Source organism: Carcharhinus amblyrhynchos, chromosome 3, assembly GCF_965287045.1.
Source record: "Carcharhinus amblyrhynchos chromosome 3, sCarAmb.v2.hapA, whole genome shotgun sequence".
NCBI classification, from domain to species: Eukaryota; Metazoa; Chordata; class Chondrichthyes; order Carcharhiniformes; family Carcharhinidae; genus Carcharhinus; species Carcharhinus amblyrhynchos.
The window spans coordinates 74,081,816-74,104,677 of NC_137326.1; the positions used below are offsets into that span (position 1 = coordinate 74,081,816).

The following is a 22,862-nucleotide window of genomic DNA, read 5'->3' on the forward strand; positions in this document are numbered from 1 at the left end:
AAAAAGTGAATAGACCTAAAACCTAAACAATTCATTCTTTTTTAAGTAAACACTTTATTCAAAAATTAACTGTCCAATTATCCTAGAATCATATGGCACAGAAGGAGGCCAATCTGCCTATTTTTCAAGTGCTAACACAATCAATAATAAATATATATTGTTGCTGCTGATTATTAGAGCAGTATCCTTTACAGAGCAATAGTGTACAAGGGGATAAAAAGACCATTCAGCTCTCTCCCTGGGACATTGAGTGCAATAGCTGACACTCTCATCAAACGTTGCATCGCTTCTAACAGCAGAATTCCTTTCCTTCGGAAACTCTGGCCAAAGCACAATCCCTGCAAATTCCACCTGACAAGTTTTGTCCTGATAGTTGTTAGTACATGTAGAGGCGCTGGATTCCAGCCAATGTCTTAATGCGGACACTCGGCACGTGATCTGACAGTAAGTTTATCAACTCCTTGCACATCTGATTGGCGGCGGGGGATTTGGGGTAACCCGGTGGAGCATTCTGCATGAGAAAACTGGCAAACGTGACTGCATTCTCCCGCAACTCGGTCTGGATGCTGCTGAAGAAAGGAGTGCAGCTTCTGATGTAGTAGATGGTCCTGTCCGACCAATCTTCAGCCATGTGCCGGGAGGTCACCCTCAAGTAATTCTCATAATCCAGGGCGTCTTCCTCCAGCCCTAGCTCTTGGAGGTGTTTGCACATCCTCTGCGATGGTATCAGTGGGCCCAACAGGGTCAGCACCTGTCTGGAGGCCTTCCTCACCTCTTCGCTCTTGTCATTGAGATGCAGCAGCAGGCAGGTCAAGGACGAATACACGTGCTCCATGTATGCCGGATTCTGCTGCATGCTCCCAAACCGGAGCAGTTTCCCCAGGACGCTGAAGGCAGCAGCTCTCACCTTATCCTGCCGATTCTCAAAGAACGGCTCCATTGCCTTGACCATGTCAATCAGAATGCTGTCTGTATAATCATGCTGCAGACTATCTAAGATCTTGGAGACACTTGCCATTGCCTCAACTGTCAGCACGGTGTTGACTTTGGAATTCTGATCCATGACAGACACCATTGCGGGCAGCATCTTGGTGACATATTTTTCAACCTTTTGAGAAGCTCCGATGCCAGCGTTGCCCAGGCCTTTTACAGCCAACCACTGGACCACAGGAGAATCATCAATTAGACATCGAAGCAAGCTGCCTACAAGTGTATCCGTCAGCATCAGCTCGGAGACCACTGAGTGATGGAGCATCTCTGCGAAATAGGCAGTGGCTGTGATTCTCTGACTCTCGTGTATGTTGGCCAGCACAGGCGTGAGTTGCTCAACAATGCTGATCAGGTGAGGGGCCGAAATGCTGGCCATTGCGCTCGCCAGCAGCATAATCCCCTCATGGTGCTTGTCTGGCTGTTTGATCAGGTCCCAGCCTCCTTTCTGAAACATCTCTGCAGCATTTCCCTCTCCCTCTCCCAGGAGCGCTTGAAGTATCTCAATAGAGTAATGACAGGCGGTGGCATTGCACTGCTTTTGATTCATGCCAGAGGGCTTCCTATCGATCTGAATTCGAAAAAAGTCCTGAGGCAATCGAGCCTGGACACTGGAACTGAGATGAATCAGAACAGTGCTAAATATCTGAGGGTAAAGTGTCTCAATCACACCTTTCGAGCCCCGGGTACATATCATTTGGTGAAGAGCACAGATCACAGCCTGAGGCTGATGAGGTTCTGCGTTGGTCACCTGGCCGAAAAGGGACTCTTTGCTGCTCTCGTACAATAGCTTCAAATTGTCCAACAAATACTTAACAGAGTGCACGGCGACTGAACTGGTTTTGAGTAGGGACGCCCACACCTCTTTGATGTAATCGTCAAACGGAACAGGGTACCATAAAAGAGAGGGTAGTACGACGGGCACATGCTGGCAGGCCAGGTTGCAGATAGAACGCATCACCATCTGGATGATGTGCACCTGGGTAATAGATTGCAGCTCTTTGTGAAGGGCTTTGATAATCACAGGGACTTCAGTGAGGCTGCCTCCACATTTTGTGATGAGGACATTGGTGACAATTGAAGCTGCGTAGGCACCATTGGCCTTATCATCAGCAAAACCCAGGAACAACGTGAAGAGTAAACTTAACAACTGGTGCTGAGGCATGCATTTTGAAAGAACTTTGCCAATATCAGTGCTGACTTGAAACAAGGACTGGCAGTTACCGTGATGCAACCCTTCTTTGATGGCTTTCAGGTGTTCCACCTCTACGTCTTTCAGATTCTCAGGCTGCCCCTCAAAACGCAACTGGATGTAAAGTAGAACGTACAGGCATTCAATGGCTGTTTCCCTGACAACACACGATGGATCTGTGCAGCGAAGCACCATGTGCCCAATAAGAACCGCCAGGTTATGCGTTGGAACCTTATCTTTGGTGCCATTTTGTTCCAGGTAAAACACCAGGAGTTGTAGTGTGGTCTCAATCGCCATTTCTCGTGTGTGGTCTTTCCTGGATTGGATCCAGATTTCCATGTTGGTGAACACTGATTGAAGCCCAGCGGGCGACATGTCGGAGAGCAGAAGCTGCTTCAGAAAGTTCAGCAGTGACACCACTGTGTCACTAAACAGCACTTGCCTCTCTGCCAAGCTGACATTTGGGTGCTCATTGATTGCGCTGGCATCCAATTGTGGCAGATGGAAAACACTACTCAGGCACGTTTGAATCAATTGCTGGTTCTCACTGAATTGGGGCTGGAGTTTTAAGAGGGAGGTACAGGCATCAAAAGCGGACTTCCGCACAGAGGTCAAGAGTGCGTCTGTAGGCTCCGCCTTGATGAGCTCCTGCATGTAGGCCAGCAGTTCAGCCTTCCTGCTGAAACTGTAGCCAGGCATTTCACCCGATTGACTGGCTCTGGCTAACTGAGTCACTGCCTGGATCAGGCTTAACTTTAATGTCAAGTCCCGGACCTCAATCTTCATTCCCAAAATCTTGATATTGTAATGGTTGAGGACGTTCTCTATAATTTCAGTGTCTATTCGAGATGGAGTGAGGTCCTTTGGAGAGCAGAGCACAATGTGCCCATAGCACGAGATGAGTGTACTTTTCACTTTTATTATTTCAATGTCCTCCTGATCCTTAATAATCTGAAAATAACTTGCTGTCTTTTTAAAAATGTTTAACTTTGCAAATTCCTTCAGCAGATTCAGTACAGTGTCCAAATGGGTTACAGCACAGTAGCCAACCCCAGTGGCTACCCCCTCTTTCTCCAATGCTTCATTGTGTCGGACAGTCTGTAACATCTCCTGTAGACTCCTTTTTACCACTTCTTCACGCCGGCTAAGTTGCAGCACTGCGCCCAAACATTTGTACACGAACCCTTTCTCCTGGGGGAAATTATAATGGCTGTGAAGGTGGTTAAGCAGTTCTTTACCAAGCTGGCTAAGCCAATCTTCATCCTCTATCAATTCCAGTGTCTGGAACAAAACGTTCACCAGTTTTTCTTCCCACTGGCTCTGGAGCAGGGTCTTCTCGGCATTCTCCTGCAGGTAGTCAAGGAGAGTGGGAAACTCCCTTTCCCAGACTTGAGGAGCTGCCAGGTGGATGTCTATGCCCAGAACCTGCAGTAGAATCAGAGCTGGGGTGCACCTGCCTTTCCCCTGATGCAGAGATGACGACATGATCAGCAACCTTGTCAGCACAGCGTGATTCCCAGGCATATTCGGATTCTCCTTGTAACTGAGGAAGCTTTCCGTTGACCCCGCTTCTATTTTCTTCATTGCAAGCAACACCAGGGAGCTGCAGACTGTCGCTAATGCATTTGTGTATCTCACTGGAGTAATAAACTCAAAGAGGAGAGGCCAGAGAACGCTGTCTATCGGTAACGCGGTCAACAACTTCATCAGATCTTCGCACCACCTCCTCAGATCGCGATCCGTGACCACATCTGCCGTGATGTTGTAGGGCTCCTCAATGTTGTCCTCATTCTCCGTAATGGGTAGAGCACATTGCCGGATGATAAACTCCACCATTTCCTTCCCACCCTCCAAGTGGAGGTAGCTGTGGCGGGCCATGGTATATATTATCTGCCCAAGCTTCCCCTTCACTCTGTTATCACTGGCTAAGACCAGTAGCTTTATCCCAGCCAGAATCTGATTCTTCTGACTGGCCATGTAAAGTGGGACCATATTGATAAGGTGATCCAGCACAGTCAGCGTCCCGAGGTGAATTTGGTTGTTGGTGCTTTCCAACTTCCGCAGAAGGAATTCTACAGTCTGATAAGTAAAGGAAGGTGTCAGAAGCTTGAAGCAGCAAAGGACTTCCTTCTGCTGCTTCTGAGAGTAGGTGTTGATGGGTTGCTCCACGGCAATGCAAATCTGATTGTGCAAATTGACAAGCAGGCTGTCAATTTGCAGCACCAGCTCCTCACTGTTCCTCTCCACGGCAGTGTGCAGTACCCCATACAATCCCTGAGTGACACAGAAATCACTCGCCGTCTCCTGGTACATGGACAAGATAGCCGGAATTAACCTGGGTAATTCGTTCTCCAGTTTGTCAAAGGGAATCAGGTGCGTTATCTGGCCAAGAGTCTCGATCACTGCTGTGCTGACGTTGTGTTCGTTCTGGGGCAGCCACACATCAAACAGGATGTCGTAAGCATCAGAAAACTCCTGGAAAAATAAATTCTTTTTCACTGTAGGGTCTGGGGCCTCCTCTATGTCAAATAGGTAGGCAAGGATGCTCTCACTAAAAATTCCCAAAGCAAAGCAGAACACCCATTTGGTTTTCTCTTCTGTTACTGCAGGAAGCATAGACAGCACAGTATGGAGGACAGGTTTCAACAAGGGGACCATGAAATGCACATGCTCCTTACAGAGGTTGGCTAGTGCCAACACCACAAAGAAAAAGGGACACATCTTCGGCTGGAACATTGACAGCAGCTCATCGAAAGCCTCTTTAGTAAACAAATGACCCACATTCAATAGGAGCTGACTGGCAACCTCCTGATGCTCATCGGACACATCTTTTGATTTGGTCATTTCTATGGAAGCCAGCGTGATGAGCTTTTTGGCTGCCATCCGGCCCAAATCATCGATGTTATCCTTCACCAGTTGTGCCATCACCTTTAACAATGCAGTGCGGCGCTCCAGAAGCAGCCGCTTGTGGTGGTTGACGTACTTGCGACAGAACATCAGGACTCCTTCTGGGTCCACGTGTCCAAGTTCCTGCAGGGACTCAGAAACTGCCCCCTTAACCAAGCCATATTCATCCAAAGGCACCTCCATGATTGAATTCAGCAAAGCCTCCATTTTGCTACTCGCCATTTTTACTTTGAGTCACTCTGGAATCCCAGATGTTTACATTCTTTGCTGCAATTCCTGTAGTGATCCCTTTCTGCCTTTGTGTCCTGGAGCAGGGCTCCCAATCTTTCCTCAGGATTCCTTTGTTGGTAATTATATTTCTTCCTTTCTCCCCTACAGAACAAAACCACTTCAATATTGATGAATGCAATCACGGCTCTTTACTTCAAATTTCCTACTCTCTGATTCTATCGATGTATTAAATTTGGTGGATATTTTAATGACTTCTGCCATTGATTTACTCAGCGCAAAATGTTTTTGAGCGGAACAGTGAGAAGTTTGTCTTGTGACAAGACAAGAGCACAAACGAGGAACCGTGCTCTCAGCTTTCCCTCACAAATCCTTCACAAGATCCATCGAGTTTTAAAGTTTAGCTTCTTTGTGACCCTATTTGCTTCCTTTTATTTCTCTATGATACAGGTGTCTCTGATGATCGGTGCAATTCCCTGAAGAGGGCTTCCAAATCAAGTAAATTCTTCCTCAGATTGTTTCCTTCATTGTGTTGTTAAAAGAGGCTCCAAAACACTTAATTGTCTTAAAAATCCCAGAATTCTCCGAAATTGATGACAATTTCGTTCGGAGATGTAAGAAGATGAATCAAATCTTCCTATTGTCTCACCATCTTTTAGTCAATGTTTCAACAAATGACAGAAGTTATTTGGAATTACAATATCGCAGCTATGAAATTAGCTAATTCCCTCACGATTGGTCTGACTCCTGTTTCACACGAGTCCTCCTGTTTTACCTCTGTTCACAGTAATACTGGCTGTTGAAAGTTCCGAGCAGATATTCACGCTCTCTTCTTGTTAAATTTCCTCTGCTCTTGGAATCCAATTCTTTTCTGCATGTGATTTCAAACCCTCAACTTAATACCACAAGGGACTAAAGTATTTTCAATGTGTCGCTCTGCAAATCTTTGTTAATGCAACTGGTGCAAATGAAACCTGTCCTGGACATATTTTGATTTCAGACGCTGTTCTCTGATGATAAATAGTGTTCACTAAAGGCGGACAATGCTCTCAGCATGTCTTTGTAGATCTTCAAAGTGGTGATTGAGTTTTGAACCCGACTCATTTCTGATATTGAATAGTCTTCTTCATTCAGAATACAAGGGCCTGATCCTTATTTCAGATGATTAATTCCAACAAATGCCGATTATTCTTCAGATTACTGTTGTCAGCGTTTCAAACTATTTCTATCTTTTGTTCGAAGGTTTCGCCTACTTGTTTTCAGGTTTTCCAGCCAGCTCTCCCCCCAGGTGAAAGCTGGGTTGATCAGCAATATATCAGATTGCAACCAAGCTTGTTTTTGAAAAGCCGATTATGCCATCATTTCCTGCCCTCATACAGTCATGTGTTTCATTGTGATGACTGGTGACCCGAACTGCCAGCTAACCAGCATGTAAGGGAAAGTGAAGACTTCATCAATGTTAGCCCCTGTAGTTTATGCCAGTCTCCGTGCCCTAAGGTGCACACCCAACACCTAGCATCCCTTTACTAAAAATACAAACTTGCAAAATCTACTTTTGCCGGTAGCATTGCATAGCTTTGAGTCAAAGTAGGGATGTAGCAGTTGTAAATCATGGTCAGAGCATCAGCTTAATGGAAAATTTCAGTACAGATGTGGTCCATTTGTCTGTTTCCCTATCACTGTCTCAATTATTTATAAGTTTTAACTTTAATTCATATGGGTGTTAAAAATTAAACGAGAGTTGTTTCCACTGAACTGCACCATTATTGAGCCATCTAGTGTGCATCAAAAATGTCACATTAATACATGGCTCTCTCACTACCTACTAAATGTACTTCCACATCCTTGAATTAAAAATGATGTTTCTTGACTCAATTCTTACTTGTAAAACAGCACATGTAGATCGAGTGCAGAGGAGATCGACTGGATCTAGGACTTCAGTTCACAGAATCGCTGTTGCGTCACAGAAGGGAGCCATTCAGCCCATTGTATCTGCACCAGTTCTCCATAATGGGCATCATGACGTAGGTCCAGTATTTTGCCTTTCTCTATTCAAATTATCATTTAGTGTCCTCTTGAATGCCTCAGTTGAATCTGCCTCTCCACCACACTTCCTGGCAGCGCATCCAGACCCAAACCTCTCATTGCATGAAGAAGTTTTTTCTCGTGCATCATATTTGCTTCTTTTGCAAATCACTCTAAATCTGTGCCCTCTCGCTCTTGATCCTTTTGCGAGCAGGAACAGTTTCTCCCTATCTACTCTGATGAAACTAGTGAAGCTGTCATTGTCCTTCTGAGATCAGTAGAGGAGAATTAATAGATGTTTAATTAAATTAATTGGTGTTTTGAGGCATTTTGATAGCGTAGATAAAGGAAAAACTATTTCCACAGCAGGAGGTTCAGCAAATAGAGAACATAGATTTAAGGTAATTGGTAAAAGAACCAGAAGGGAAATCAGAACTTTCTTTTTTAACACAGCAAGTTATTACGATCTGCAATGCACTGCCTGAAAGGATAGTGGAAGCAGATTCAATAATACTTTTCTAAAGGGAGTTAGCTAAATAGACTTGAAAAGGAGGTTATAAAGAACGATCGGAGGAGTCGGGCCAATTGAATCTTTCAAAAAGCAGTCCAAACACAATATGCTGAAGGTCCTCCTTTTGTGCTATAGAATTCTATGATTGCATTCTCTGATTTTTTTTGTGGCCAGTACTATTAAAGATCCATTAGTTAGTGACTAAATGCTGTAAAGAAAGGAGGTAGAACTGTCTAAAGGAAGCTTTTGTTTCCATGTTTAATGCAGTTGGGATGATATGAATTGTTGTGAAATGTCCTTACAATCACCTGGCCACCATAAATCATTCTTTGTGCTCAAAGATAGCTTACCCCACGACCTCTGCCAGGTAGAGACCATGGAACCACGTAGCAGACAGTCACAAATTGAAAAGCATTGACATTAGACCATAAGACCATAAGATATAGAAGCAAAATTAGACCATTCAGCCTATCAAGTCTGCTCCACCATTCAAAAATGTCTGATATAATTCTCATCCCTATTCTCCTACCTTCTTCCCATAACCCTTCACCCTCTTATTAATTGAGAACTTATCTATCTATGTCTTAAAGGCACTTAATGATCTGGCCTCTACAGCTCTCTGTGGCAAAGAATTCCACAGAATCACCACCCTCTGGCTGAAGAAATTTCTCCTCATCTCCGTTTGAGTTTTAGAGGTCAAACATATTTTCATCCATGTCTCATCTCATGATGTTTTCCCTGAAGACACCACTTGTCTATTGTGTCACATCTCCAAGCTGTTCCTTTGGTAATCTGAGAATGTTTGGTGACAGGCTACTGATACTCAAATGTGGCTACTTGTGGTCAGTGACCTCTAGCTTAAACCAAAGTCATATCAATAGAACATCAAAGGGGAAAATTGTTTCGAACATTGCCATCTTCTCTCAATGCAAAAAGTGGCAGATATGAAAGCATGGAAAATTGATTTGTATCACATCAACTAAAGCATGGATCACATTTTTACTCCCTAAATTAATCAACATATTTTCTTCCAATTTCAAACAGAGCTTCAGACGTCAGTATTCTGTCTTAACGGTTCCTTTTAGATATCCTTTGTGATTATCGACAGTTTTTGAGGAGGGCCATGGTGAAGGAGGCCATTCAGATTGCTGTAGCAATTTGTAAAAAGTATACTCAAGAACATAGATATTGTTCTCACAAGCTGGGAGTTCTGAGGGGTTTGCTGCCTGACTGATGGCAGGTTCCCTGAGAATGGAGATGAACACGGGGCTGAATTTTCTGACAGGATCTTCCAGTTCCACTGATGGCCACCCCCTGCCCTCCTCTCCCTAACAGCATTGTTGGTGTACCTACACCACATGGACTGCACCAGTTCAAGGAGTTAGCTCACCACCACCTTCTCAAAGGCAACTCAGGATGGGCAATAAATGCTGGTCGAGCCAGCGACACCTGTATCCCATAAATGAATTTAAAAAATAGAATTAAGCAATTCAGTTTTTCAAAGCTGTTTTATCCCTTAGTCTGATAATGGCTAACCCATGCCTCAATTCTACTTAGCAGCCTTTGCTCCACATGCCTTGTTACACTTGACAGATAAATATATTTATGTACATATATAATATATATGCATACATACACATGCAAATATATACTGGTAAAAAGCTTAAAGGTGGAGAATAGCCACTGAAACTCAGTTTACATTGCTTCTAGGCAGCACTGAGTGAGTTAATGCTATACAGTACACATCAAATAATACTTCAAGTTTCAGCACAGTTTGACCTCCCTGATATTTTGTCAGTTTGATTCGCGACTTCCCCTGCTGTGATTTAGTCAAAGACTGACTCCAAACTGAGGAATAGTTTGTTTTCCTCCATCGTCTGCTGTGCTTTTGGGACTGTTTGCTGATAGTGTCATGTAATGTCATGTTGAGAAATGGCACCATTTCCGTACATCATAAATCAGAAGATTACATCTTTGAAGCATTTCTGCTTTGATTGGGTTTCGCACTAATAACACTCCTCACTACACCTGCATGGTACAAACAAAGTGTCCTGGATTTCTACAGGGAGGTTGAAAAGGAGCACCATAAATTACAGTCTATAAGTTGACCGGCTATATAAGACTGCCTCATTTTCTTGGCACCAATAATCATGCTTTTGCCAACACAGTGTATAGGCTGACCCTCCTTTTCAGCTATGAAGTGTAGTCAGTTCTTTACCCCACAAATACTTACCTCATACTGTAAGTTGGCACAGGGGATCAAGCAGGTGATATGAGCTGTGTTGCAAAAAAGACGCACAGGACTTTCAGACACATCCATACATAGAACAGGCCATACATAGCCTGGCAAGTGGCGAATGGAAATGGGTCCTCAGTAAAGTGACTGAAGCACGAAGATACTTCCCAACTAAAAGCTGTAACTTATGCTCAATCATCAAATAACTGCGCTGCAGCGAGGGAAGTCAAGATTAGAGAGAAACTGGTGCGAGATTGAAAGAAGAAGGGATCTACCCTGAAAAAAATGCATTAGACCAAAAGTGCCGTGAGAACAAGGATCAGCTTCTGGCCTGGTCATGACAAGCTTGTGTCAGAATGGGTCCTTAAAAATCAGCAGAATGGTTACACCAGAAATGAAGTGCATACATACGCACTTAAGTGGATCAAATCAAACCCTCAGTCGCCAAAGAATTCAGACTAATAGCTTGTTGGGGAGCTGCTTTGTGGAACAAAACAGTCGCATGCTGTGACATGTTGGTTGGGTTACTGAAATGGCCAGTGTTACCTTTAGACAATACAAGACTCACAAAGCCAGTATCTCTGTTTAAAGATGTAACTTTATTTAAAATCAGCGGTGACTCAGAGTTCATCAAAAGGATCACAGCAGCTCTGACATAGAGCACCTGGACCTCTTTGATGAATCTGACATATACAATTCAAAACACATCAATTATAGTTTTCCTTATGAATGACAACACACCTTCATTAATTCAAAAATCAATCATCTTTAATATACACAAATCAACAATAATACCTGTCATATACTTTAGCCAATTGCATCTTACTTTCTGGCATAACAGCATTTTATTAGTCCAGAGAATCTGGAAGCTAACTCCTGCCTTGGCTGATCCCACTCCGTCTGAGTTTGCCTAGTAACCTCGATGCTTAGCTCAAAGTTCAAATGAACATTCCCATGAGTTCTCTTAATGGTCACTGCCAAACCAGATTAACCGATGACTCCACGTATGAGCATTCATCCATCTTGTCTGGACAGTGAATAAACCTGATTCATGAATATGATTAGATGTTCTATATGTTCTTTCCATTCAAAACTTTACTGGTAAACCTTGCATATTCTCAAGGTTCAAACATTCTCTTGGAACATGGCTTCTCTCTAACGCCTGTTACCATGATACTTTGCAGCAAATTGTTTTTGACTAAAGTGAACAATATACCTTAATACATTAATACATTCAAAAGATCAGTATATGTGCTTTGAAATAATAATCACTCACTTAAATATTTTACTGCATCTCATACTTGTAACCTGCTTTCTTGTTAGCTTATAAACTTGTTTTAAAAGTCATTTAACTGAACGCTGGTAGTTCTGTAAGTGCCTTAATGTCTAAGTTTAAAAATCTTGTTAACCTATTAGGGTTTCCCACCTACATGGCAGAAGGCCAAGATTGCTCAAAGACGATCAAGAGACCTCAAAGCCAAAAAGACCAGATTCCAGCAATTCCTCACCAGCTGGCCACAAAACAACAAGGACCCATTGCGTCAGTTTGGCAACATGGATAAAATGTCCATAAATTTCAATGTATCCAGCAGCCAAACTGCAGATGGGAAGGTTCAAAAACAATTCTGGTGATACAGATAAGGATTGGATAAAGATATGAGAGGACAAGATTCACGCGTCACTTCGTCTGCAAAGCTAATGGACAAAGTTAAAACTTACGGTAATTTTCAAATGCAAAACTATGCCTAACATCAAGATCCCTGCAAGAGATTTTGTACATATTTGTGACAATGGTTGAATGATTGAAAGTGGAATGAAGTTATGCGTGGAATAAGATGTGATAATTCTGTGATTCTGTAATCCTGGTGAATTATGTAAAAAAAATTCAGTTTATCAGTGTGGAGCTTGTTCATTTCCCATGGGGCTGCACAGTGGCACAGTGCAGCCCAGTGCAGCCCAGTGCTGCTGCCTCAGAGTGCCAGGGACCCAGTGTCGATTCCTGGCTTGGATCACTGTCTGTACAGAGTCTGCACATTCTCCTCAAGTCCGTATGGGATTTCTTCTGGGTGCTCCGGTTTCCTTCGACAGTCTGAAAACGTGCTAGTTAGGTGCATCGGCCATGCTAAATTCTCCCTCAGTGCACCCAGTGTGGCGACTAGGGGATTGTCACAGTAACTGTATTGCAGTGTTAAAGTAAGCCTACTTATGACATTAATAAATAAACTTAAAACCTATAACCAATGAGATTGAGAGGACCTGCTGAAGAAATAACACCCAAATTGCAGTTATACCAGGGAGTCTAACAGTCCTTAATTCAACCTTTGTGTGTGTCCTTTGACAAAATATTCAATGTTCACAGCAAGTAGAATAGGTGGATGGTTGAGGGAGACGAAACCTTCATAAGGACAGGAAACACGTGTGTTGCCACTGCTGAATGTTTTGCATGGTTCCAGTATCAAATCATGAGATTCAATTAGTGCAGAAAGTGTCAGAAGATCATTCAGAAAATGTAGAGTATCCAATTCATTGGATGGGGAGGAAGATGACTTGTTGTGGAGGGTGATCTTGAACAAAATCATCAAATTTGATCTAGATTGGGACCCTTTTGATCAGTCATAGCCAAAGTGACTCAGAATGAATTTGATGAACTCTTTAGCTGGAATTCTTCAAGCTTGTCCACAGTTGGGATTCTCCAGTCCCACTGCACTGAATGATGGTTTAGCTGAGTGTCAAATTTGCCGTTCTCACTAGCAGCGGTGTATAAGATCGGAGAATTTAGAGAATTCCAGCCTTTGTTTCAGACACTGAATACTGTGAACTGAATTGGACAGCCTTCTAATGCTTTTACAGTGGTTAGAGGTATATTTGCATGATTAATTCATTCAATAACTCGTGCCACATTGATTTAATATGAATTATCAGTCTTACGCATTTTTCATATTTCAAAATGGTGACTACGAACATCCATACATATATTATTTTTATACTCAGCATTTCAGCCAATGGCTTGTTTTGGATGGATCTATAGAGGCTTCAAAGTTTGACTTAAATTGTCACGATCTACAGTATTAATCTGAACTAAACTGAGAACAGATTACTGGGAATGAGTTACAGACTGGAATATCATCAAAGACATTGGGTACAGTGCTCATCCAATCTCACTGAATCTCATCAAAGTCATTGAATGAGCATTTAGCACGTCGTAACATTCAGGGCTATGGGCCAAGTGCTGGCAAATGGGATTAGGTTGAAGTTCAGGTGTTCTAATGTGTTGGCGTGGACTCGATGGGTCAAAAGGTCTCTTCTGTTCTCTATGATTCTATGACATGTTAGGAATGGACACATATTCAAGTGTGAGTGTCAGGCTGGGTTATACTAATTGATATCACACTCGCCTCTGAGCCAGATGTCATGAGTTCAAATCCTACCCCAGAAATTTGACCATACAGACTAAGCTGGCAAGGTTAGGAGCGCGAGCCTGAGAATGGGGTGAAGGCTTTCACAAAGGAATTGGATAAGTGCCTGGTAATAAAATAATTGCATGGGTAGTGGGATAAGATGGGGAATTGGAGACAAGTTGAGTGTTCTTGCAAAGAGTTGGCATAGACAGGTAGGGTTGAATGGCCTCCTGTGCTGTAATCATTCTATGGTTCTATGACAGTGCAGTACTGAGGGAGTGCTGCACTGTTGGAGGTGCATCCTATCAAGGTGAGATATCAAACTAAGGCCTCAGTTATCTGCCCTCTCAGGTCAATGTAAAACATTGTACAGCTCTTTCTGTGTCAGTACAGAGGGGTTCTCCCAGACTACTGGCAACATTTAACCTTCAAACAACATCACCACAAATAGATGATCTTCTCATTTGTCTCATTGCTATTCCTGGGAGCTTGCTGTGTTCAAATTGACTGTGGTGTTTCCTACATTACAATACTAAGTACGCTTCCAAAATATTTATTTGATTATAAATGCTTGGATTGTCATGAAAAAATGCTATAGAAATACAATCCTTTCATAACTAATGGTAAAGGTATAGAATAATACATAGAATAATGTATAAAATAATGCATAGAATACATAACTTCCTGGGAGGAAGTAACAGACTTGAACAAATGCTAGCTGTGGCGGTTATATATAGAATGTTGGATAATGAATAAGATAGCTGGGAGGGAGTTATAGGCTGGAATTTAATGGATAGACTTCAGCCATTCTGGGATTGGAGGTATAAAAATAGAATTAAACAGAAACAGAAAAATACTGGAAAACCTCAGCAGGTCTGACAATATCTGTGGAGAGAAAATAGAGCCAACATTTCGAGTCTAGATGACCCTTCATCAGAGCTGAAAGGAGAGTCAGCAGAGATTTACCCTCATAATAGAAATCCCTGCTGCCTCTCTTTCCTCAGCTCTAATGAAGCATCATCCTGACTTGAAACGTTGGCTCTATTCTCTCTCCACAGATGCTGTTAGACCTGCTGAGGTTTTCCAGCATTGTTCTGTTTTTGTTTCAGATTCCTGCATCCACAATATTTTGTGTTTAGCTTAGAATTAAACAGATAAGTTTGAAAAGAAACCAGATTTAGAATTGGAAAGGCAAACTCTGAAGACTGTGAGGATTTTCAACAGAAAGGCTTTTGACTCTTGGGACTGAAAATTTTTCAGTTCGAGGGGGAATGGGTAACACCAGTCATAGGCAGAAGATCCTGGGCTCCTCGGGCAAAGTGAATTAACAAGGGGGGATACAAGGTGAAGTGCTCATTCAAACAGCAGACACAGACAAGAAGGACCAAATGACTTCCATGCAAATGCTAGACAATGAGCATATCCATCAAAAGAGAATCAAACCATCTCCCCTTGACATTCAATGGCATTACCATCGCTGAATCCCCCCATTGTCAACATCCTGGGATTATCATTGACCAGACTCTGAACTTGACCAATCAGCTAGAAGGGAAAGGGCAGCTGATACATGGGAACACCACCACCTGCAATGCCCCCTCCAAGCCACACACCAACATAACTTGGAACTATATTGATGTTCCTTTTACTGTCACAGGATCAAAATCCTGGAACATCCTTTGCAATATTGCAGGCTGTTGGTTACAGTTTAGTAGGTCTGAGTAAGGCTTTATAGACCTTATTGGCTCTTGAAACTAATTACAGAGATACAGTGAAGGGTAAAAGCTCATAACTGTCTCCATGGTGGCTGGCACACATGGCTCTGAGTGCCACTAGACTGACGTGAAGTGTAGTTCATATCTTCTCTTACATCACTATGTAGACGCTACTGTACTCAGTCCAACATTAACCCTATATGTGTCAGATCCTTATACTATATTCGTTAAATATCCTATATTTAACAATGCTGTGGATTTGCCTACACCACGTGGACTGCAGCAATTTAAGAAGATGGCTCACCACCACCTTCTCAAGGGTAATTAGGGAAGGATAATAAATGCTAAAGTAGCCAGTGACACCCACATCTGGAGAAAAAAAATGAAAAAAACAACTCTGTGATTCTGTGTCTGGGAAGTTGGCAAGCACCCGTCACAATGGGGAGAGCTTCCCAATGGTGAAAGAGCTCGCCATGCCACCAAGAATGTTGGATTAATACAGTTTGAAGAACAAGTCAGATAACCATCAGCAAATCCACAGCACGACAGGACAAGCATTGGTCAAACATGGGGGTTGTGCAGGAGAGAAGTGTTTGGGGATCTCATGAAGACAACTTCCCCTGTAAGAGATGAGAGAAATTATGAAGCAGAAGTAAAAGGCTTTTCAGATGGAAGGCGAACAGCCAGAGCTTCAGGACAAATTATACAGGAAGGAATAAGAGAGAAGGTGCACTCATGTGGCACCTTTACTAGGGTTGCCAAGAGTGTTATGGGGATAAGGTGGGAAAGTGGAGTTGATGATTATCATTTCAGATTAGTCGTGACCTCATGGAATAGTGCAGCAGACTCCATGGTCCAAATGGCTTATTTCTGCTCTTACATCTTCTGGTAACAAGCAAGGGGAGGAGGCACCTCTTTCTTCAGAACTTTGTGGACGTCTGTGCCACAGAATATGATTGCACCATTTAAAGTTAAATTAAATAAATATTTAAAAGTGAGAATGATGCAGAGACCTGGGGAGGGTGCAAAAAACTCAAATGACTTCTGGATTGTCCCAGGAAAGAGCTTGGTACAAAACTGATGGGACAAATGGCCTCCTCCTCACTGTTAACTTATTTGCTGAAGCTCTGTCAGTATTTAACAGCAGGGAAACAGGAGGAGGCTGTCTAATTCCTCTAGCCTGTCCCACCAATCAATTAGATCACGGCTGATCCATGACCTAACACCATTAACCTGTCTTGGTCGCATGTCCTTCAATATCCTTATCCAACAAAAAGCTATCAACCTCAGTCTTGAAAGCTCCAATTTGCACAGTATCCACAATCTTTTCAGGCAGAGGATGCCAGATTTCTGTGACGCTATGTGTGGGAGACAGTAATGTGCTCGCTGTCAGTATTTCGGGCCAGTTCTTTAATTGGCTTCTTTGCGATGCTTTCATGGGCCTCTGCCGCCACCTAGTGTACAACACATTTGAATCACCCATCTCAAAGCATCCCAAAGAATCTTTATAGCAGCTCCTGTTGGTAGTGAGACATGCAGGCTCCATCTGAATGGCAATGATTTTCCTAGGTGTGACTGCAGGCAGTGAGTATCAGAAGGCCATTAACAGGGACAATCTTTCCATTAGCTCAAACACAAACGGAAAATGCTGGAAAAATCTCAGTGGGTCTCACAGCCCCTGTGAAGAGGGGACAGAGCTAATGATTTGGATGATCCTCCATCGGAGCTCAACAGGTACATCCAAAATTGTCTTCCTCCATCCTGAATCCAGGAGCACTGAAGTCAATTGGACTTTCTCTCCATTGGCTCAACGCTCATGCAGTGCTAACATCCACCCTTTGCAAAGTATCACAGTGCTCCCCATTGACCCTGCCCGTGTCTATAGCGATCATCCAGCATTGTCCATTTCCCATCGCCATAGTTCATTACAAAGGCACTGGTTATGATGCAATAAACCAACTGACTGTCATGTGATTCAGTGAGCTCTCACCCATTTAGAACACTCTGCTCTAATCCGTCATACCTGAGCTGCCAAAAACTTGGGTTTCGGTGCAGCCGAGAGCAACGAGGTAAGACCATGGCTGAGTGAAGGGTTCCAATTGTTGAAAAAATTGTGAGAATCACTAAGCTCAACCACACCCTGAGTCTGGCAGAGAAAGGAAGTTAACACCCACAAACACCCCTTGTAAGCAGTATGATCTGGAGATGTTATTATTGACCAGAAATTTACCCAAACCCGCCATATGAATCTAAAAAGCCGTCAACACAAGTAAATAGTTAGTGGACAGCAATAGGTAGGATGTGTCTTACTCAGGTCAAAGTGGGTGATATATAACTGGAAGTACTGGACCAGGCGAGATTACAGAATGGGTACTTGGTATTAGCGATTACTGAGTAAGACGAAGCTGGCAAGATACTGGTAGCAGTGAACAAGGTACTGGAAAGGATGGTGTAGCTCAGACTAGATAATTAGCCTGTTCTCCGTGGATCAGACCCCAAGTTGTTACAGATCAGGAATGGGGTGATGCAGTGGTATTATCACTGGATGAGAAATTCAGAGACCAGATAATGCTCTGGGGATCCGGGTTCAAATCCCACCAACCAGAAAGGATTTAGGGAATAAGTCTGATTGGTTTGCTCAACAGCACAGAAGAGATGACACGAAAGGCACTGAACCTTTACACACAGCCCCTCACAATAACCCTGTACACACAGCCCCTCACAATAACCCTGTATACATATCCACTCCACATGACCCTTTACACAATAATCCTGTATACTCACCTGCCACCTCCTCCCAACACTGACCCTGTACACACACAACAACGACCCAGTACAAACAAACCCAACCATGGTTCTGTACTAACACATCCCCAACACTTACCCTGTATAAACACATCCTCCACGGTGCTCCTGTACAAATGCATCTCCAATACTGACTCTGTACAAACACAACTCATACATTGACCCTGTACACACACATCTCCAACTCTGATCATGTACAAAGACATTCCCAGCACTGACAAAGTGTATACACATTGTCAGCACTGATACTGCACAAACACACCCAGGATTGACCCTGTACAAACACAGCCCCAGCACAAACACACACCCAACACTGACCATGTACAAACACACCCAGGACTGACCCAGTATAAACACAGCCCCAACACTGACCCAATACAAACACATCTCCAATATTGACCCAGTACAAACACATCCCCAACACTGACCCTGTACAAACATATCCAGGACTGGCCCAGTACAAACACAGCCCCAACATTAACCCAGTACAAACATAGCCCCAACACTGACCCAATATAAACACATCTCCAATATTGACCCAGTACAAACACAGCCCCAACACTGACCCAATATAAACACATCTCCAACATTGACCCAGTACAAACACAGCCCCAACACTGACCCAGTACAAACACATCTCCAATATTGACCCAGTACAAACACAGCCCCAACACTGACCCAGTACAAACACATCTCCAATATTGACCCAGTACAAACACATCCTCAACACTGACCGTGTACAAACATATCCAGGACTGGCCCAGTACAAACACAGCCCCAACATTAACCCAGTACAAACATAGCCCCAACACTGACCCAATATAAACACATCTCCAATATTGACCCAGTACAAACACAGCCCCAACACTGACCCAATATAAACACATCTCCAACATTGACCCAGTACAAACACAGCCCCAACACTGACCCAGTACAAACACATCTCCAATATTGACCCAGTACAAACACAGCCCCAACACTGACCCAATATAAACACATCTCCAACATTGACCCAGTACAAACACAGCCCCAACACTGACCCAGTACAAACACATCTCCAATATTGACCCAGTACAAACACATCCTCAACACTGACCCTGTACAAACATATCCAGGACTGGCCCAGTACAAACACAGCCCCAACATTGACCCAGTACAAACATAGCCCCAACACTGACCCAATATAAACACATCTCCAACATTGACCCAGTACAAACACAACCCCAACACTGACCCAATATAAACACATCTCCAACATTGACCCAGTACAAACACAGCCCCAACACTGACCCAGTACAAACACATCTCCAATATTGACCCAGTACAAACACATCCTCAACACTGACCGTGTACAAACATATCCAGGACTGGCCCAGTACAAACACAGCCCCAACATTGACCCAGTACAAACATAGCCCCAACACTGACCCAATATAAACACATCTCCAACATTGACCCAGTACAAACACAACCCCAACACTGACCCAATATAAACACATCTCCAACATTGACCCAGTACAAACACAGCCCCAACACTGACCCAGTACAAACACATCTCCAATATTGACCCAGTACAAACACATCCTCAACACTGACCGTGTACAAACATATCCAGGACTGGCCCAGTACAAACACAGCCCCAACATTAACCCAGTACAAACATAGCCCCAACACTGACCCAATATAAACACATCTCCAATATTGACCCAGTACAAACACAGCCCCAACACTGACCCAATATAAACACATCTCCAACATTGACCCAGTACAAACACAGCCCCAACACTGACCCAGTACAAACACATCTCCAATATTGACCCAGTACAAACACAGCCCCAACACTGACCCAGTACAAACACATCTCCAATATTGACCCAGTACAAACACATCCTCAACACTGACCGTGTACAAACATATCCAGGACTGGCCCAGTACAAACACAGCCCCAACATTAACCCAGTACAAACATAGCCCCAACACTGACCCAATATAAACACACCTCCAACATTGACCCAGTACAAACACAGCCCCAACACTGACCCAGTACAAACACATCCCAACACTGACCCGGTACAAACACAGCCCCAACACTGACCCAATATAAACACATCTCCAATACTGACCCAGTACAAACACATCCCAACACTGACCCGGTACAAACACAGTCCCAACACTGACCCAGTACAAACACAGCCCCAACACTGACCCTGTAGAAACACATCCCCAGCACAAACATATCCCCAACACACATCCTGAACAAACAACATCTATAACACTAATCCAGTAAGAGATACATTGAACAGAGAATCCCGTTGATCACAGCTGGAGCAGATGATTCTGGTGCGAGCCAATGGTGGGAAGCCTCCCGCCACCACAAAACACATGGCAGATTGTTTGGTAAATCCCAACCTATCCCATTCAGCACAATGGGAGCACCACACAACACAACAGAGAGTATCCTTGATGTGAAGACGGAACATTGTCTCCAGAAGGACTGTGTGATGGTCACTCTTACTGATTCCATCATGGACAGATACACCAGCGGCAGGCAGATTGGTGAGTGTGATAATTCCCAGAAGTTCCATGGGGAATCTCTAATTAATCTCCCTGTCGGGCTCATTGAACGGGAGTTCCCTTGGTAACAGACCAGGTACAACTCATCACCCGAGCCCTTTATAAGCCAGACCCGGGAGGAGATGTAGAACTGTTGTCCCGACTGGGGCTTGTGTATGTACGCCACGGGGCAGCAGCTTAATTTATTGTTTGACAATAAATACCATTCCTTTCCTGTCAGGCTTCCTGAGTTATTATTGTGAAGGTGAGGTCAGGTATATTTTTCCCTCTTGTTCATTCCCTTAGCCCTGCCGCAGACCCAGTCTAGCAGGTACGTCATTTAGGATCTGACCAGCTCGGTCTGTGGTGGTACTACCGGGCCGCTCTTGGTGATGGACATTGAAATTTCCCAACCAGACTACGTTCTGCGTCCTTGGCACCCTCAGTGCTTCCTTCAAATGATGGAGCAGCTGTGGGGGAACGGTATGTGTTTATCAGCAGGAGGTTTCCTTGCCCATGTTTGAGAATTCATGGGGACCAGGTTCAATGGTGATGACACCCCAGGCCTCTCCCTCCTGACTGTGCCACCACCACTACTGGGTCTGTCCCACTGTTTGAATGGTAATGTAGTGTCTGGGGCATTATCTGGAAGGTATGGGGGATTTCTTGGGACTCTGTTAGATTGCTGCTTGACTAGTCTGCGAGACAGCTTTCCCAATTTTGGCACAAGTCCCCAGATGTTAGTAGGAGGACTTTGAGGGTTGACAGGGCTGGGTTTACTGTTGTCATTTCTGGTGCCTATCTCAATGCCGGATGGTCTGTGTGGTTTTGTTCCTTTGTGCTTTCCATGTCGTGGTTGAACACAACTGAGTGACTTGCTGACCATTTCAGAGAACGTTTAAGAGTCAACCATATTACTGTGGGTCTGGAGTCACTTATAGGCCAGAGCAGGTAAGGATGGCAGATTTCCTCCCCTAAAGGACATTAGTGAACCAGGTGGGATTGTTAAATAGTCAACAATCATTTCAAGGTCATCATTAGACTTTTAATCCCAGATTTTTATTGTGGGATTCAAACCTATGGGCCCAGAGCATTACCAATGAAGTTGCCACTGTATACCTGTGACAGGAAGAAGGTACTGCTGAGGTTAGAGTGAGAAAGGAGAAAGTCAATATTCTGGATGGGCTAAAAATTATTAAAGAGAAGGCATTAGAAAGTTTCTATGTGCTGGGATTGGATGTGATGCATCCAAGGATAAGTTTTAAGTGTATTTATTAATATCACAAGTAGGTAACGCTGTAATGAAGTTATTGTGAAAATCCCCTAGTCGCCACACTCCGGTGCCTGTTCGGGTACAGCGAGGGAGAATTTAACACGCCTAATGCACCTAACCAGCACATCATTCGGAGGAAACCGGAGCACAAAGAAGAAACCCATGCAGACACTGGGAGAATGTGCAAACTCCACACAGATAGTGACCCATGCCAGGAATCAAACCCAGGTCCCTGGCGCTGTAAGGCAGCACTGCTAATTACTGTGCCACCGTGCCCCCTTCTAAGGGAGGTAAGGGAGGAAATTGAAGAAGACTTGCCATAATCTTAAAGAAGCTCCTTAGATTTGAGGAGGCTACGGGGTTTGGGGGTGGAGATTGGGGATGATGTGCATTGCCTGCTGCCAGAAGATTGGAGATTTGTCAATGTTAGAGGGACAGTGGCAGCATAGATATGAAATTGGCTGGGTTATAGGCAGCAGAGAGTAATGGCAAACCATCATTTTCACCATGGAGGAACTGTTGCTGGAATTGTATTAAATGTATAGCTGAACAACTTATACAAATTGACACAACTACAAATAATCAAAGTGGTATTTCAAAAATTGAACTCTAATTAGTTAAGTTAAAGATAATAAAGATGGCAGCTTACATGGCTAAGTCTTTGGGTGATGAGGTGGTCGTATGACAAAAGGTTCTGCAGGTTGGGCCCGTGCTCACTGCGGTGCTGGAATGCCAGCTGACACGGAAGGATCTGAGGGGGCTTGATAGGATGGTAGTCAAGAGAATATTTCTCTATAATAGGGAATCAAAAGCTGGGGAGAAGTTTCAGAATATGTATTAAAAGTGGAGGTGGATAAATACTTGATAAACCGAGGAGTAGAGGGCAGTGGGGAAGTAGCATTGAAGGGGAGTTGAGGCCGGTATAGATCAGCCATGATCGTATTGAATGGCAGGGGTAAGCTTCAAGAGCCTAGTAACCAAATCCTGCTTCTAGTCCTTGTATTTTTGTGTTCACGTTGATCCGATACAACTACA

The 22,862-nt window shown here is 43.7% G+C and overlaps 1 protein-coding gene across 1 annotated transcript; it reads right to left on the bottom strand.

The window, feature by feature from the left end:
* Positions 1-376: 376 nt before the first annotated feature.
* On the bottom strand, positions 377-5,308 carry LOC145341401 (maestro heat-like repeat-containing protein family member 1). Its single transcript, XM_080186340.1, has one exon. It carries the CDS (start codon positions 5,306-5,308, stop codon positions 377-379), a length of 4,932 nt encoding a protein of 1,643 aa, XP_080042466.1.
* Positions 5,309-22,862: the final 17,554 nt, after the last annotated feature.

Coding starts and splice junctions, on each gene's coding strand:
- LOC145341401 (XM_080186340.1), bottom strand. CDS start 5,308: ATGGCGAGTAGCAAAATGGAGGCTTTGCTGAATTCAATCATGGAGGTG.